At 41.1% G+C, this 14,386-nt stretch overlaps 1 protein-coding gene across 5 annotated transcripts in view; it reads left to right on the top strand.

Annotated features, from left to right (window-relative positions):
* The window catches only part of LOC122922497, a 363,771-nt gene that overhangs the window by 183,641 nt on the left and 165,744 nt on the right, over positions 1-14,386 (top strand). For all 5 annotated transcript variants that reach the window (XM_044273106.1, XM_044273104.1, XM_044273105.1 and 2 more), the window contains exon 8: positions 10,450-10,575. In XM_044273106.1, the coding sequence (XP_044129041.1) occupies positions 10,450-10,575 (126 nt within the window). The remainder of the gene's footprint in view (positions 1-10,449; positions 10,576-14,386) is intronic.

The following is a 14,386-nucleotide window of genomic DNA, read 5'->3' as shown; positions in this document are numbered from 1 at the left end:
CTCACCCAGCATGGGTATATGTAAAATGACACCCCAAAACACATTCCCCAACTTCTCCCGAGTACGGCGATACCAGATGTGTGACACTTTTTGCAGCCAAGGTGGGCAAAGGGGCACATATTCCAAAGTGCACCTTTCGGATTTCGCAGGCCATTTTTTACACATTTTGATTGCAAAGTACTTCTCACACATTTGGGCCCCTAAATTGCCAGGGCAGTATAACTACCCCACAAGTGACCCCATTTTGGAAAGAAGACACCCCAAGGTATTCCGTGAGGGGCATGGCGAGTTCCTAGAATTTTTTTTTTTTTTGTCGCAAGTTAGTGGAATATGAGACTTTGTAAGAAAAAAAATTTTTAAATAAAAATCATTTTCCGCTAACTTGTGACAAAAAATAAAAAGTTCTATGAACTCACTATGCCCATCAGCGAATACCTTAGGGTGTCTACTTTCCGAAATTGGGTCATTTGTGGGGGTTTTCTACTGTTTGGGCATTGTAGAACCTCAGGAAACATAACAGGTGCTCAGAAAGTCAGAGCTGCTTCAAAAAGCGGAAATTCACATTTTTGTACCTTAGTTTGTAAACGCTATAACGTTTACCCAAACCATTTTTTTTTTTTTGCCCAAACATTTTATTTTTTTATCAAAGACATGTAGAACAATAAATTTAGCGAAAAATTTATATATGGATGTCGTTTTTTTTTGCAAAATTTTACAGCTGAAAGTGAAAAATGTCATTTTTTTGCAAAAAAATCGTTAAATTTCGATTAATAACAAAAAAGTAAAAATGTCAGCAGCAATAAAATACCACCAAATGAAAGCTTTATTAGTGAGAAGAAAAGGAGGTAAAATTCATTTGGGTGGTAAGTTGTATGACCGAGCAATAAACGGTGAAAGTAGTGTAGTGCAGAAGTGTAAAAAGTGGCCTGGTCATGAAGGGGGTTTTAGCTAGCGGGGTTGAAGTGGTTAAGTCCTCCTGCAAAATGTCTTGATAAACATGGGAATTAATTTTTCCTTCGATGATGGCAATTGGTCCAGACCCTAATGCAGCAAAGCAGACCCAAACCATGAGGCCCCCACCACCATTCTTCACAGTTGGGATGAGGTTTTGATGTTGGTGTGCTGTGCCTCTTTTTCTTAACACATAGTGTTGTGTGTTTCTTCCAAACAACTCAACTTTGGTTTTAACTGTCCACAGAATATTTTGCCAGTACTGCTGTGGAACATCCAGGTGCTCTTGTGCAAACTGTAAACGTGCAGCAATGTATTTTTTTGGACAGCATTGGCTTCCTCTGTGGTATCCTCCCATGAAATCCATTCTTGTTTAGTGTTTAACGTATCGTAGATTCGCTAACAGGGATGTTAGCATATGCCAGAGACTTTTGTAAGTCTTTAGCTGACACTCTAGGATTCTTCTTCACCCCATTGAGCAGTCTGCGCTGTGCTCCTGCAGTCATCTTTACAGAACAGCCACTCCTAGGGAGAGTAGCACCAGTGCTGAACTTTCTCCATTTATAGACAATTTGTCTTACCGTGGACTGATGAGTAGCAAGGCTTTTTTTTTAGATACTTTTATAACCCTTTCCAGCTTTATGCAAGTCAACAATTCTTAATCGTAGGTCTTTTAAGAGCTCTTTTGTGCGAGGCATCATTCACATCAGGCAATGCTTCTTGTGAAAAGCAAACCCAGAACTGGTGTGTGTTTTTTTTTTTATAGGGCAGGGAAGCTGTAACCAACACCTCCAATATTATCTCATTGATTGGACTCCAGTTGGCTGACACCTCACTCCAATTAGCTCTTGGAGATGTCATTAGTCTAGGGGTTCACATACTTTTTCCACCTGCACTGTGAATGTTTTCATGGTGTGTTCAATAAAAACATGGTAACATTTAATTCTTTGTGTGTTATTAGTTTAAGCAGACTGTGATTGTCTATGTTGTGACTTAGATGAAGATCAGATCACATTTTATGACCAATTTGTGCAGAAATCCATATAATTCCAAAGGATTTATACTTTTTCTTGCAACTGTGTATGTGTGTGTGTGTGTGTGTATGTATGTATGTGTATATATATATATATATATATTACACTCGCCTAAAGAATTATTATGAACACCATACTAATACGGTTTTGGACCCCCTTTTGCCTACAGAACTGCCTTAATTCTACGTTGCATTGATTCAACAAGGTGCTGATAGCATTCTTTAGAAATGTTGGCCCATATTGATAGGATAGCATCTTGCAGTTGATGGAGATTTGAGGGATGCACATCCAGGGCACGAAGCTCCCGTTCCACCACATCCCAAAGATGCTCTATTGGGTTGAGATCTGGTGACTGTGGGGGCCATTTTAGTACAGTGAACTCATTATCATGTTTAAGAAACCAATTTGAAATGATTCGAGCTTTGTGACATGGTGCATTATCCTGCTGGAAGTAGCCATCAGAGGATGGGTACATGGTGGTCATGAAGGGATGGACATGGTCAGAAACAATGCTCAGGTAGTTTGTGGCATTTTAAACGATGGCCAGCTGGCACTAAGGGGCCTAAAGTGTGCCCAGAAAACATCCCCCATACCATTACACCACCACCAGCCTGCACAGTGGTAACAAGGCATAATGGATACATGTTCTCATTTTGTTTACGCCAAATTCTACCATTTGACTGTCTCAACAGCAATCGAGACTCATCAGAACAGGCAACATTTTTCCAGTCTTCAACAGTCCAATTTTGGTGAGCTTGTGCAAATTGTAGCCTTTTTTTCCTATTTGTAGTGGAGATGAGTGGTACCCGGTGGGGTCTTCTGCTGTTGTAGCCCATCCGCCTCAAGGTTGTGCGTGTTGTGGCTTCACAAATGCTTTGCTGCATACCTCGGTTGTAACGAGTGGTTATTTCAGTCAACATTGCTCTTCTATCAGCTTGAATCAGTCGGCCCATTCTCCTCTGACCTCTAGCATCAACAAGGCATTTTCGCCCACAGGACTGCCGCATACTGGATGTTTTTCCCTTTTCACACCATTCTTTGTAAACCCTAGAAATGGTTGTGCGTGAAAATCCCAGTAACTGAGCAGATTGTGAAATACTCAGACCGGCCCATCTGGCACCAACAACCATACCACGCTCAAAATTGCTTAAATCACCTTTCTTTCCCATTCTGACATTCAGTTTGGAGTTCAGGAGATTGTCTTGACCAGGGCCACAACCCTACATGCATTGAAGCAACTGCCATGTGATTGGTTGACTAGATAATCGCATTAATGAGAAATAGAACAGGTATTCCTAATAATTCTCTTTAGGTGAGTGTATGTGTGTGTGTGTGTATATATATATATATATATATATATATATATATATATATACATACACATATATATATATATATATATATATATATACATACATACATACATACATACATACATACATACATACATACATACATACATACAGGGCTTTTTTTCCCAAAGAAAAGGAGGTGAAACCCCCCATCCCCCCCCCCCCCCAGCTGGGCCCGCCTCTTTAGCTAACAGGGATGCAAGTAAAATTTGGGGGGGCTATAAAAGTCCAGCCCAGCAAAGGAACACCCCAGATGGGGATGGCACTGTTAATGGGGGATCTGGGGATGGCACTGTTAATGGGGGATCTGGGGATGGCATCCACAGATCTCCCATCCTATAACAGTGCCATCCACAGACCCCCCCCCCCCCACCCCATAACAGTGCCATCCACAGACCCCCCCACCCCATAACAGTGCCATCCACAGACCCCCCCCCCACCCCATAACAGTGCCATCCACAGACCCCCACCCACCCCATAACAGTGCTATCCACAGACCCCCCCCACCCCATAACAGTGCCATCCACAGACCCCCCCACCCCACAACAGTGCCATCCACAGACCCACCCCACAACAGTGCCATCCACAGACCCCCCCACCCCACAACAGTGCCATCCACAGACCCCTCCACCCCATAACCGTGCCATCTACAGACCCCCCCACCCCATAACCGTGCCATCTACAGACCCCCCCACCCCATAACCGTGCCATCTACAGACCCCCCCACCCCATAACCGTGCCATCTACAGACCCCCCACCCCATAACTGTGCCATAACAGTCTGTCCTCCTCTCTTTTTAACACATTAATTCTTTCCAAAATAGTTGTTTTTTCTGCCCCTCTACCTCAGTTCTAACAATCCTGTCTTTGATGTTTCTGGAGCGTTTATACGACATTAAGGGTGGTGCAGTGAAGGCCGAAATCGCAGGGAAACCGCTCCTCAATGCATACCAATGTGAACGCACAGTCCGCTACACTGCCGGACTTAACTCATTGAATGTTGTTACAAATGGTATCCTCTCTATATTTGATTTCGCTTTAGTCCTCAAAAGAGTATCGCAAGTTACTTGGTCGGCTTTATTCCTATTCTCCTGAATAACCCTTTTAGGATAGCTTCTGATTTTAATTGAATTTTCCAATTTTTTTTAACGCCCCTTCCGCATGCTCCTCATTGTCTACAATTCTTTTTACCCGCAACATTTGGCCATATTGTAGTGACCTGATCGTTTTTCGTGGGTGCTCACTTGCAAAATGTTAAATCGTGTTTTTATCTCTAGCTTTAATATTTAGATCTGTATGTAGGCTCCCATTTTCCACATAGACCTGTGTATCTAAAAATTGTACCCTTTCACTTTAGGCTGTTAGCGTAAATTTTATATCGTTATCCATATTGTTCAGAAAATCATGAAATGCATGTAGCGACTCGTTTGTACCATTCCAAATAATGAACACGTCATCTATGTGAATAAAGACGCAGCTTTTTTTTTTACAAGAAGAGTGCTGCGTTGATTGTTCCTTGAAAAAAATAAAATTATATATTTTTATATATATATATATATATATATATATCTTAAATTGTTAGCCAGTGTTCACTGCATTTATACTACAGTTTTTGCACACACATGTAGTTAGTAGTAGTGTGTGTATATGTGTATATAGATATATTTATATATTATAGAAGAATGGCGGCACTGACAAAAATAGTTAGAAAGGTTGGGTGCACGTTCACTGGGGAATGAGCTGCTTACCCCTTGGTGTGTATGTGTGTGTGTGTGTGTATATATATATATATATATATATATATATATATATAACAAGAAAAATGAGCGGCACTCCAAGTAATAAAGTAGTGAATCCTTTATTCACACCAGTGGTGCAACGTTTCGGCTCTGTTCGCGAGCCTTCCTCAAGCTTGAGGAAGGCTCGCGAACAGAGCCGAAACGTTGCACCACTGGTGTGAATAAAGGATTCACTACTTTATTACTTGGAGTGCCGCTCATTTTTCTTGTTATTTTCAATAGGGAAATCATTCCATTCCCTCTGAGGCGTGCACCCGCTTTTTCTTCGTTGAGCCAGTGCCGCCTTTTTTCTTCTTATATATATATATATATATATATATATATATATATATATATATATATATGTGTGTGTATATATGTGTGTATATTTATAGCACTCCTGGAATCCACAGAAAAAGTTTTTCTTTATTCACCCATGTGATGCAACGTTTTCGGCTCTGAACTAGAGCCTTTCTCAAGGCTGTGGATTCCAGTAGTGCTGTTTGTTTTTCTATATAGATACACTCGCCTAAAGAATTATTAGGAACACCTCTATTTCTCATTAATGCGATTATCTAGTCAACCAATCACATGTCAGTTGCTTCAATGCATGTAGGGTTGTGGTCCTGGTCAAGACAATCTCCTGAACGCCAAACTGAATGTCAGAATGGGAAAGAAAGGTGGGCTACAACAGCAGAAGACCCCACCTGGTACCACTCATCGCCACTACAAATAGGAAAAAGAGGCTACAATTTTAATGATCTCACCAAAATTGGACTGTTCAAGACTGGAAAAATGTTGCCTGGTCTGATGAGTCTCGATTTCTGTTGAGACATTCAAATGGTAGAGTCCGAATTTGGCGTAAACAGAATGAGAACATGTATCCATCATGCCTTGTTACCACTGTGCAGGCTGGTGGTGGTGGTGGTGGTGTAATGGTGTGGGGGATGTTTTCTGGGCACACTTTAGGCCCCTTAGTGCCAATTGGCCATCGTTTAAATGCCATGGGCTACCTGAGTATTGTTTCTGACCATGTCCATCCCTTCATGACCACCATGTACCCACCCTCTGATGGCTACTTCCAGCAGGATAATGCACCATGTCACAAAGCTCGAATCATTTCAAATTGGTTTCTTGAACATAACAAGGAGTTCACTGTACTAAAATGGCCCCCACAGTCACCAGATCTCAACCCAATAGAGCATCTTTTGGGATGTGGTGAAACAGGAGCTTCGTGCCCTGGATGTGCATCCCTCAAATCTCCATCAACTGCAAGATGATATCCTATCAATATGGGCCAACATTTCTAAAGAATGCTATTAGCACCTTGTTGAATCAATGCCACGTAGAATTAAGGCAGTTCTGAAGGCAAAAGGGGGTCCAACACCGTATTAGTATGGTGTTCCTAATAATTATTCAGGTGAGTGTATATACATGTTTTGTACTTTGCCTCTAGAGCCCTGCTGTGCGCCATACAGCAGGCTACAAGCACATATCGGGTGTTTGCAAAAAGGGTAGAAAATGGGGAACATATACTGGGGTGCATTTTCTCCTTTAACCCCTTGTGAATGTGAAAAATATGGTTCTGCTAGTAATTTTTCATTTTTACAAATGTGTGCTTTGGAATGCTTCCACAAGTGTCTTCTGTGAGACACAAAGTACCCTTTCCACCACTTATTTTTCGTACGGGGGTGCTCTTTCCGAAATGGGGTCACTTGTTGGGTTTCGCCATGCGCCCATACATAATTTTTTCAGTACATACAGTTGTGTTCAAAATTATTCAACCCCCAATGCTGTAAAGGGTTTTGGGGAATTTAGTGTACATTTGTAATTGTGTTCAGATTGAAATCTTACAAGGACTTTTTAAAGAACCAAATGTAACTAAAATGAGATCAATTGTTTTTGTAATACAGTATTAAATGTTGTTGTTTTTTGTGATTTCTTCATTGACACAATTATTCAACCCCTTAAAGATTACCACTCTTAAGAACAGAGGTTCACTCAAGTGTTTTCGATCAGGTATTGAAAACACCTATGGATGTCAAGGAGCAGCAATCAAGCATAATAAGCACCAATTAGGCAGATTTAAAAGGACTGTGATAGTCAGCTCCTTCTAGACATTTACTGGTGTGTTTACAGACATGGTGAAGTCAAGAGAATGGTCCAGGAAGACAAGAGAAGAGGTGATTTCTCTTCACAGGAAGGGCAATGGCTATAAGAAGATTGCAAAGATGTTAAACATACCAAGAGACACCATAGGAAGCATCATTCGAAATTCAAGGAAAAGGGCACTGTTGAAACGCTACCTGGTCGTGGCAGAAAGAAGATGCTGACTTTGACTGCTGTGTGCTACCTGAAGCGCAAAGTGGAGAAAAGTCCCCGTGTGACTGCTGAGGAACTGAAAAAAGATTTGTCAGATGTGGGTACTGAAGTTTCAGCTCAGACAATAAGGCGCTTACTGCGTAATGAAGGCCTCCATGCCAGAACTCCCAGGCGCACCCCTTTGCTGTCTCCAAAGAATAAGAAGAGTCGACTGCAGTATGCCAAAAGTCATGTGGACAAACCACAAAAGTTTTGGGATAGTGTTCTTTGGACTGATGGAACAAAATTAAAACTGTTTGGGCCCATGGATCAACGCTATGTTTGGAGGAGGAAGAACAAGGCCTATGAAGAAAAGAACACCTTGCCTACTGTGAATCTTGGCGGGTTGGGGGGGGGGGTCAATCATGCTTTGGGGCTGTTTTGCTTCTACAGGTACAGGGAAGCTTTAGCGTGTGCAAGGTACCATGAATTATTTTCAGTACCAGGAGATATTGGATGAAAATGTGATGCAGTCAGTCACAAACCTGAGGCTTGGGAGACATTGGACCTTTCAACAGGACAATTATCCCAAGCATACCTCCAAGTCCACTAGAGCATGGTTGCAGATTAAAGGCTGGAACATTTTAAAGTGGCCATTGCAGTCACCAGACTTGAAAAGACATTTGTGGTTATTTCATTATAAATGTTATGTTATATTTGTCTGACTTACAAGTGCCTCTTTGATTTAATTGTAAACAAGATGACTGAAATGATCAAAATCAATGTCAAACTGGCCAAAACACTCAATTTCAGTGAGGGTTGAATAATTTTGAACACAACTGTATGGGGTGTTGGCGTATTCGGGGGGAACTGGTGAACAAAATGTAGGGTGCATTTTGTCCTGTTTCCCCTTGTGAAAGTGCAAAATGTGGGTGTAAAGCAACTTTTTCAGTAAAATTTTTTAATTTTTCATTTTCACAGCCATTCATTTCCTAATTCTGTGAAACGCGTGATGGTTCAAAGTGCTTACTACATACCTTTTGAAATATTCCTTGAGGGGTGTAGTTTTCAGAGTGGGGTCACTTTTTGGGGGTTTCCACTGAGCTATATGGTGCTCCTTCCACTCTGAAGCCTGCTGTGCGCCCATACATCAGTTTTTGAGCACACATTAGGTGTTTCTGTAAACTCCAGATTCAGAGTAATAGATTTTGTTTTGTTTTGTTTGGCTGTTAAAACTTAAAATCTGCAAAAAAAAATGGTGAAATTTTATTCCCATTTTCCTTTAATTCTCGTGGGGCACCTAAAAGGTTAACACATTTTTTTAAAATCAGTTTTGAATCCCTTTAGGGGTGTAGTTTCAAAAAATGGGGTGATTTATGGGTGGTTTCTAATATGTAAGGCCCCCTGAAAGTGACTTCATAACTGAACTAGTCCTGAAAAAAATTGGGGTTTGGAAATGTTCTTTTAAGATTTGCTTCTAAACTTCTAAGCCTTCTAACGTCCCCCAAAAATTTAGGGCTCTTTCACACTTGCGCTCTTTTCCGGATCCGGCCTTAAGCTAAACGTCGTTTCGGCACATTGCCGGATACAACGTTTAGCTTTTTCTGAATGGTTACCATGGCTGCCGGGACGCTAAAGCCCTGGCAGCCATGGTAAAGTGTAGTGGGGAGCGGGGGAGCAGCATACTTGCCGTCCGTGCGGCTCCAGGGGCGCTTCTGAGTGACGTCATGGCGCCCCACGCGCATGGATGACATGATCACATGGCACGTCATCCATGCGCATGGGGCGCTCTGACGTCATTCTGGAGCGCCCCGGGAGCCGCACGGACGGTAAGTATACCGCTTCCCGCTCCTACTATGGCAACTAGGACTTTAATAGCGTCCTGGCTGCCATAGTAACACTGAAAGCATTTTGAAGACTGATCCGTCTTCAAGTGCTTTCAGTACACTTGCGTTTTTCCGGATCCAGCGTGTAATTCCGGCAAGTGGAGTACACGCCGGATCCGGACAACGCAAGTGTGAAAGAGGCCCAAAATGTCATTTTCAAAATGATCCAAACATGAAGTAGACATATGGGGAATATAAAGTAATAACTATTTTTGGAGGTATTACTATTATAAAAGTAGAGAAATGTAAGTTTGTCAAATTTTCGGTAAATTTTTTTTACTCCATTTTACCACTGTCATGAAGTACAATATGTTGACGAAAAGTCTCAGAATAGCCCAGATAAGTAAAAGCGTTTTAAAGTTATTACCACATAAAGCAACACATATCAGATTTGCAAAAAATGGCCTGGTCCTTAAGGTGAAAAATTGCAGGGTCCTTAAGTGTTAAGTGTGTTCATGCTGACTTGCACTCATTGACACAATTCCCATATCCCTGTCTCTAATGAATTAGAGAGGGTGTACCTTATTTTAATATGATTACAATACATTTTTTTTTTTTTTTTTTTTTTTTTTTTTTTATAAACCCTCCTACACTGGCAGTGAGCTAATCCTAATTTGAGCCAGAAATTAATTATGCTTATCTGTAATGTGGAATAGCAAGCCTACACCTAGTGAAGCTGACCTTCACCAGTCTGATATTGATGATCTATCTGGATAGGCCATCAATATCAAGTTTCTGGATAACTCCTTTATGGACTACCTCCTTCTCCCCCACCCCAAGTACAATGTTAACCTATTTTTTATTTTATTTTTTCCATATGTCCATTTGTTTGTTCATGTTATACTATGCTTAATGAATTAATAATTGTTTTAAAGGCAGACTATGTAATGTCATTGTTTTGATCATTGTTAGCCACTAAAAGTTATCATACCTGTAAGACTGTTATTTTATTTCTCTTATTGAGAACAAGAAAAGTTACTTTTAGTCATTGAATGGTAACCATCATTATTTACTTTCTGAACATTTAATTTCTACTGCTCTTTACACAAATGAGTGAATTGTTACAGTTATGAGAGCTCCCTCTCTTGCACATACTATTCATACTGAATATATTATTTTGTGAAGGATGTGTTCTGATTACCTCTTAGATATTACTGGTGCGTCAAGTGTATATTACACTCCAGACAGCGAACTTGAAAAGATGGACTTCACTTCGGATGATTTTTTTGACACAGATGTCAAACCTGCAGCTTCTGAACATGTAACGTTTCTAGGTAAACACTGATAGATTGTGTCTAAGGCTTTGTTTCCGCTTAGGTGTTTCCTTTTTCACATTGTTTTTCAGTCTATAACTGAAGCATAGATTTAACTGTTAAAGCGTTTTTTTCAGGAGTACAATATTGATGAACTGATATTATTAAACTATCATAAGGATAGATCAGTGGTGGTCTGATTTGCAGCACCCCTGCTAATCGGCTGTTAGAAGAGACTGCTGTGCTTCTGTGAGGTGAGCCATGCAGCCTCTTCCTGTGACATCACTTTAATAAGTCACATGACCTATTTGCAGCTCTGCCCCATTCAAGTGGGCTGTAAAGCCTCTATACCACTCTAGAAGCTGTGCTTGATATGCTATGAGACTGCAGCACTTACAGCGCGGTAGTCTTGTCAAACAGCTGATTGATTGGGGATCTAGGGTCCTGGGGGATAGAACATCAGTATCAAATTCCAATTAAATAGAGAGCTTGGCAACTTCAAGAATCTTCTTAGGTCTCTATATATACCGATCAGCCATAACATTAAAACCCACTGACAAAGAGAATATTTTTTTTTCTTATGGCAATGTAACTGTAAAGGGGTGGGATATACAGGGAGATTACCTCGAAAGAGGCCCTGAATATTCTGTTGCAACTCCTGTTAGGATAAAGCAAGCTGAAAAACAAACAAAAATAAGCTACATACCTTGACGTATGGGTAATTTTCTCCGGGAAGTTTTCTCCAATTTCTGCCAGACACGTTTTGACGTAGCTCTCCACGTTCCTTAACATATCCGCCAGCATATATGGGGGAATAGCAGCAATTTCAGATGGTATATTTTCCTTCACATCTTCCACAGTACAAGGCCTGTTCCGATGGACTTTTCCTTTGAGTGTAGCCCAAAGGAAGAAGTTTGGTGTTGACCAAAGGCCTTTTGAAATGACCTTATTGCTGAAAAAGGACTCAGTTTCTGCCATGCTTCTTGCCGATGTGTGACACGTTGCTCCATCTTGTTAGAAGTAACTCACAAGTAGCTCTCCTTTAACTCACAAGTATCCATTTAATTTATGAATTGTTCACAAATGTTCAGGTACATATTAGTGTTGCTTTTTGATCATGGAGTAAATTTTGTCAGGTGGCTAAGAGATTTTCAGTGGCCCATATATTGATGATTTACGAGTTAACATAACCGAACAAATGGAACCACTCCTCATCCAAGAATCATGTGTTGTCCATTATTCCTTCTTTCGTTTTCCTTCGTAATTGCCTGGAACCAGTGACTTTATATGACTTTTCTCCATATCAATCGCTTTAAGCTCCTGAATGACTGTGACATGATATGCATGCAGTTTTGCATGTTTTGTAGCTCTTTGACATGTGGAATAAAATCTCCCACCTCACAACTAACAGGTCACTAAGCCTCTATTGCCAATGTCTTGTTGCCAGATGTCCCTGCTGGACAAATTCAGTTATGTGGATGGTTAGAGCAGTTTTAGTGGTTCAAGTAAATCCCACACAGTATTGAGCAGGTTGGTTAAAGGGGTTATCCTGGAAAAGGTAATGTTGACATCCTCAGGATAGGTCATCATTATCACATCAGCGGGGGTCTGAGTCCCAGCTTCCCCACCAATCGGCAGTTTCAGGGAGCCACTGTCCATTCCACGGACAGCGTTGTACGTTGTATAGTGGCAGTGTTTGGTATTGAAGCTCAGTCTCATTAGCTTAAATGGGGCTAAGCTGCAACTAGGCCATGTATCCAATGTGCAGTGATGCGGCACTTAAGAGCACGTCTAACAGCAGATCAGGCGGGGATCCTGGGTATCTCAACCCTGCAGATCTGATACTGATGACCTATCCTGAGGATAAGTCAAAACTATATTTTCCTAGATAACCCCTTTAAATAAATGTTATGGCTATGGTATATACTTGGTTATGAACTGCGTTACTTCAAAGCTACATATATATTGCATAATGCTATTGAAGAGGTATTTCAGTTTTAATGATTAGTTATTTATTTAGAATACAATTTGAACAATTTTCCAATATACATTTATTTAAAATTTTGCTTGCAAACCTTTATTATATCCATACAGTAGCCTCTATCTACAGGAAAAAAAATGGTATGGCCCATTTTAGTCCTGTTGAATGCATCCATAGTAGAGCTGGATAGGACTAAACATCTTAAGTATCATTTGATCTGACTGACGGTTAAATGCCCAGGTATCTAACAGATGAATAGTAGTGTACAATGTTGGGCTGGCCCACCAGAGTACCAGAGGATCCTCCGGTGGGCCCAAGCTATAATAACATAGTGGGCCCCAAAGATCCAGGAGAAAAAACACATGTACAGTACAGACCAAAAGTTTGGACACACCTTCTCATTCAAAGAGTTTTCTTTATTTTCATGACTATGAAAATTGTAGATTCACACTGAAGGCATCAAAACTATGAATAAACTTATGTGGAATTATATTCATAACAGAAAAGTGTGAAAGAACTGAAAATATGTAATATTCTAGGTTCTTTAAAGTAGCCACCTTTTGCTTTGATTACTGCTTTGCACACTCTTGGCATTCTCTTGATGAGCTTCAAGAGGTAGTCACCTGAAATGGTTTTCACTTCACAGGTGTGCCCTGTCAGGTTTAATAAGTGGGATTTCTTGCCTTATAAATGGGGTTGGGACCATCACTTGCGTTGTGGAGAAGTCAGGTGGATACACAGCTGATAGTCCTACTGAATAGACTGTTAGCTGCTTTTTTTCTTGCCATAATACAAATTCTACGTAAAGAAAAACGAGTGGCCATCATTACATTAGAAATGAAGGTCAGTCAGTCCGAAAAAATGGCAAAACTTTGAAAGTGTCCCCAAGTGCAGTCTCAAAAACCATCAAGCGCTACAAAGAAACTGGCTCACATGCGGACCGCCCAGGAAAGACCAAGAGTCACCTCTGCTGCGGAGGATAAGTTCATCCGAGTCACCAGCCTCAGAAATTGAAGGTTAACAGCAGCTCAGATTAGAGACCAGGTCAATGCCACACAGAGTTCTAGCCGCAGACACATCTCTAGAACAACTGTTAAGAGGAGACTGTGAATCAGGCCTTCATGGTAGAATATCTGATAGGAAACCACTGCTAAGGACAGGCAACAAGCAGAAGAGACTTGTTTGGGCTAAAGAACATAAGGAATGGATATTAGACCAGTGGAAATCTGTGCTTTGGTCTGATGAGTCCAAATTTGAGATCTTTGGTTCCAACCACCGTGTCTTTGTGCGATGCTGAAAAGGTGAACGGATGGACTCTACATGCCTGGTTCCCACCTTGAAGCATGGAGGAGGAGGCGTGATGGTGTGGGGGTGCTTTGCTGGTGACACTGTTGGGGATTTATTCAAAATTGAAGGCATACTGAACCACTATGGCTACCACAGCATCTTGCAGCGGCATGCTATTCCATCCGGTTTGCGTTTAGTTGGACCATTTATTTTTCAATAGGACAATGACCCCAAACACACCCCAGGGCTGTGTAAGGGCTATTTGACCATATAGGAGAGTGATGGGGTGCTGCGCCAGATGACCTGGTCTCCAGTCACCGGACCTGAACCCAATCGAGATGGTTTGGGGTGAGCTGGACCGCAGAGTGAAGGCAAAAGGGCCAACAAGTGCTAAGCATCTCTGGGAACACCTTCAAGACTGTTGGAAGACCATTTCAGGTGACTACTTCTTGAAGCTCATCAAGAGAATGCCAAGAGTGTGCAAAGCAGTAATCAAAGCAAAAGGTGGCTACTTTGAAGAACCTAGAATATGACATATTTTCAGTTGTTTCACACTTTTTTGTT

Source organism: Bufo gargarizans, unplaced genomic scaffold (assembly GCF_014858855.1).
Source record: "Bufo gargarizans isolate SCDJY-AF-19 unplaced genomic scaffold, ASM1485885v1 fragScaff_scaffold_395_pilon:::fragment_2:::debris, whole genome shotgun sequence".
In the NCBI taxonomy this organism is placed as follows: Eukaryota; Metazoa; Chordata; class Amphibia; order Anura; family Bufonidae; genus Bufo; species Bufo gargarizans.
Note: the sequence above shows the minus strand (reverse complement) of the source record. Positions and strands in the feature narration are given on the sequence as shown.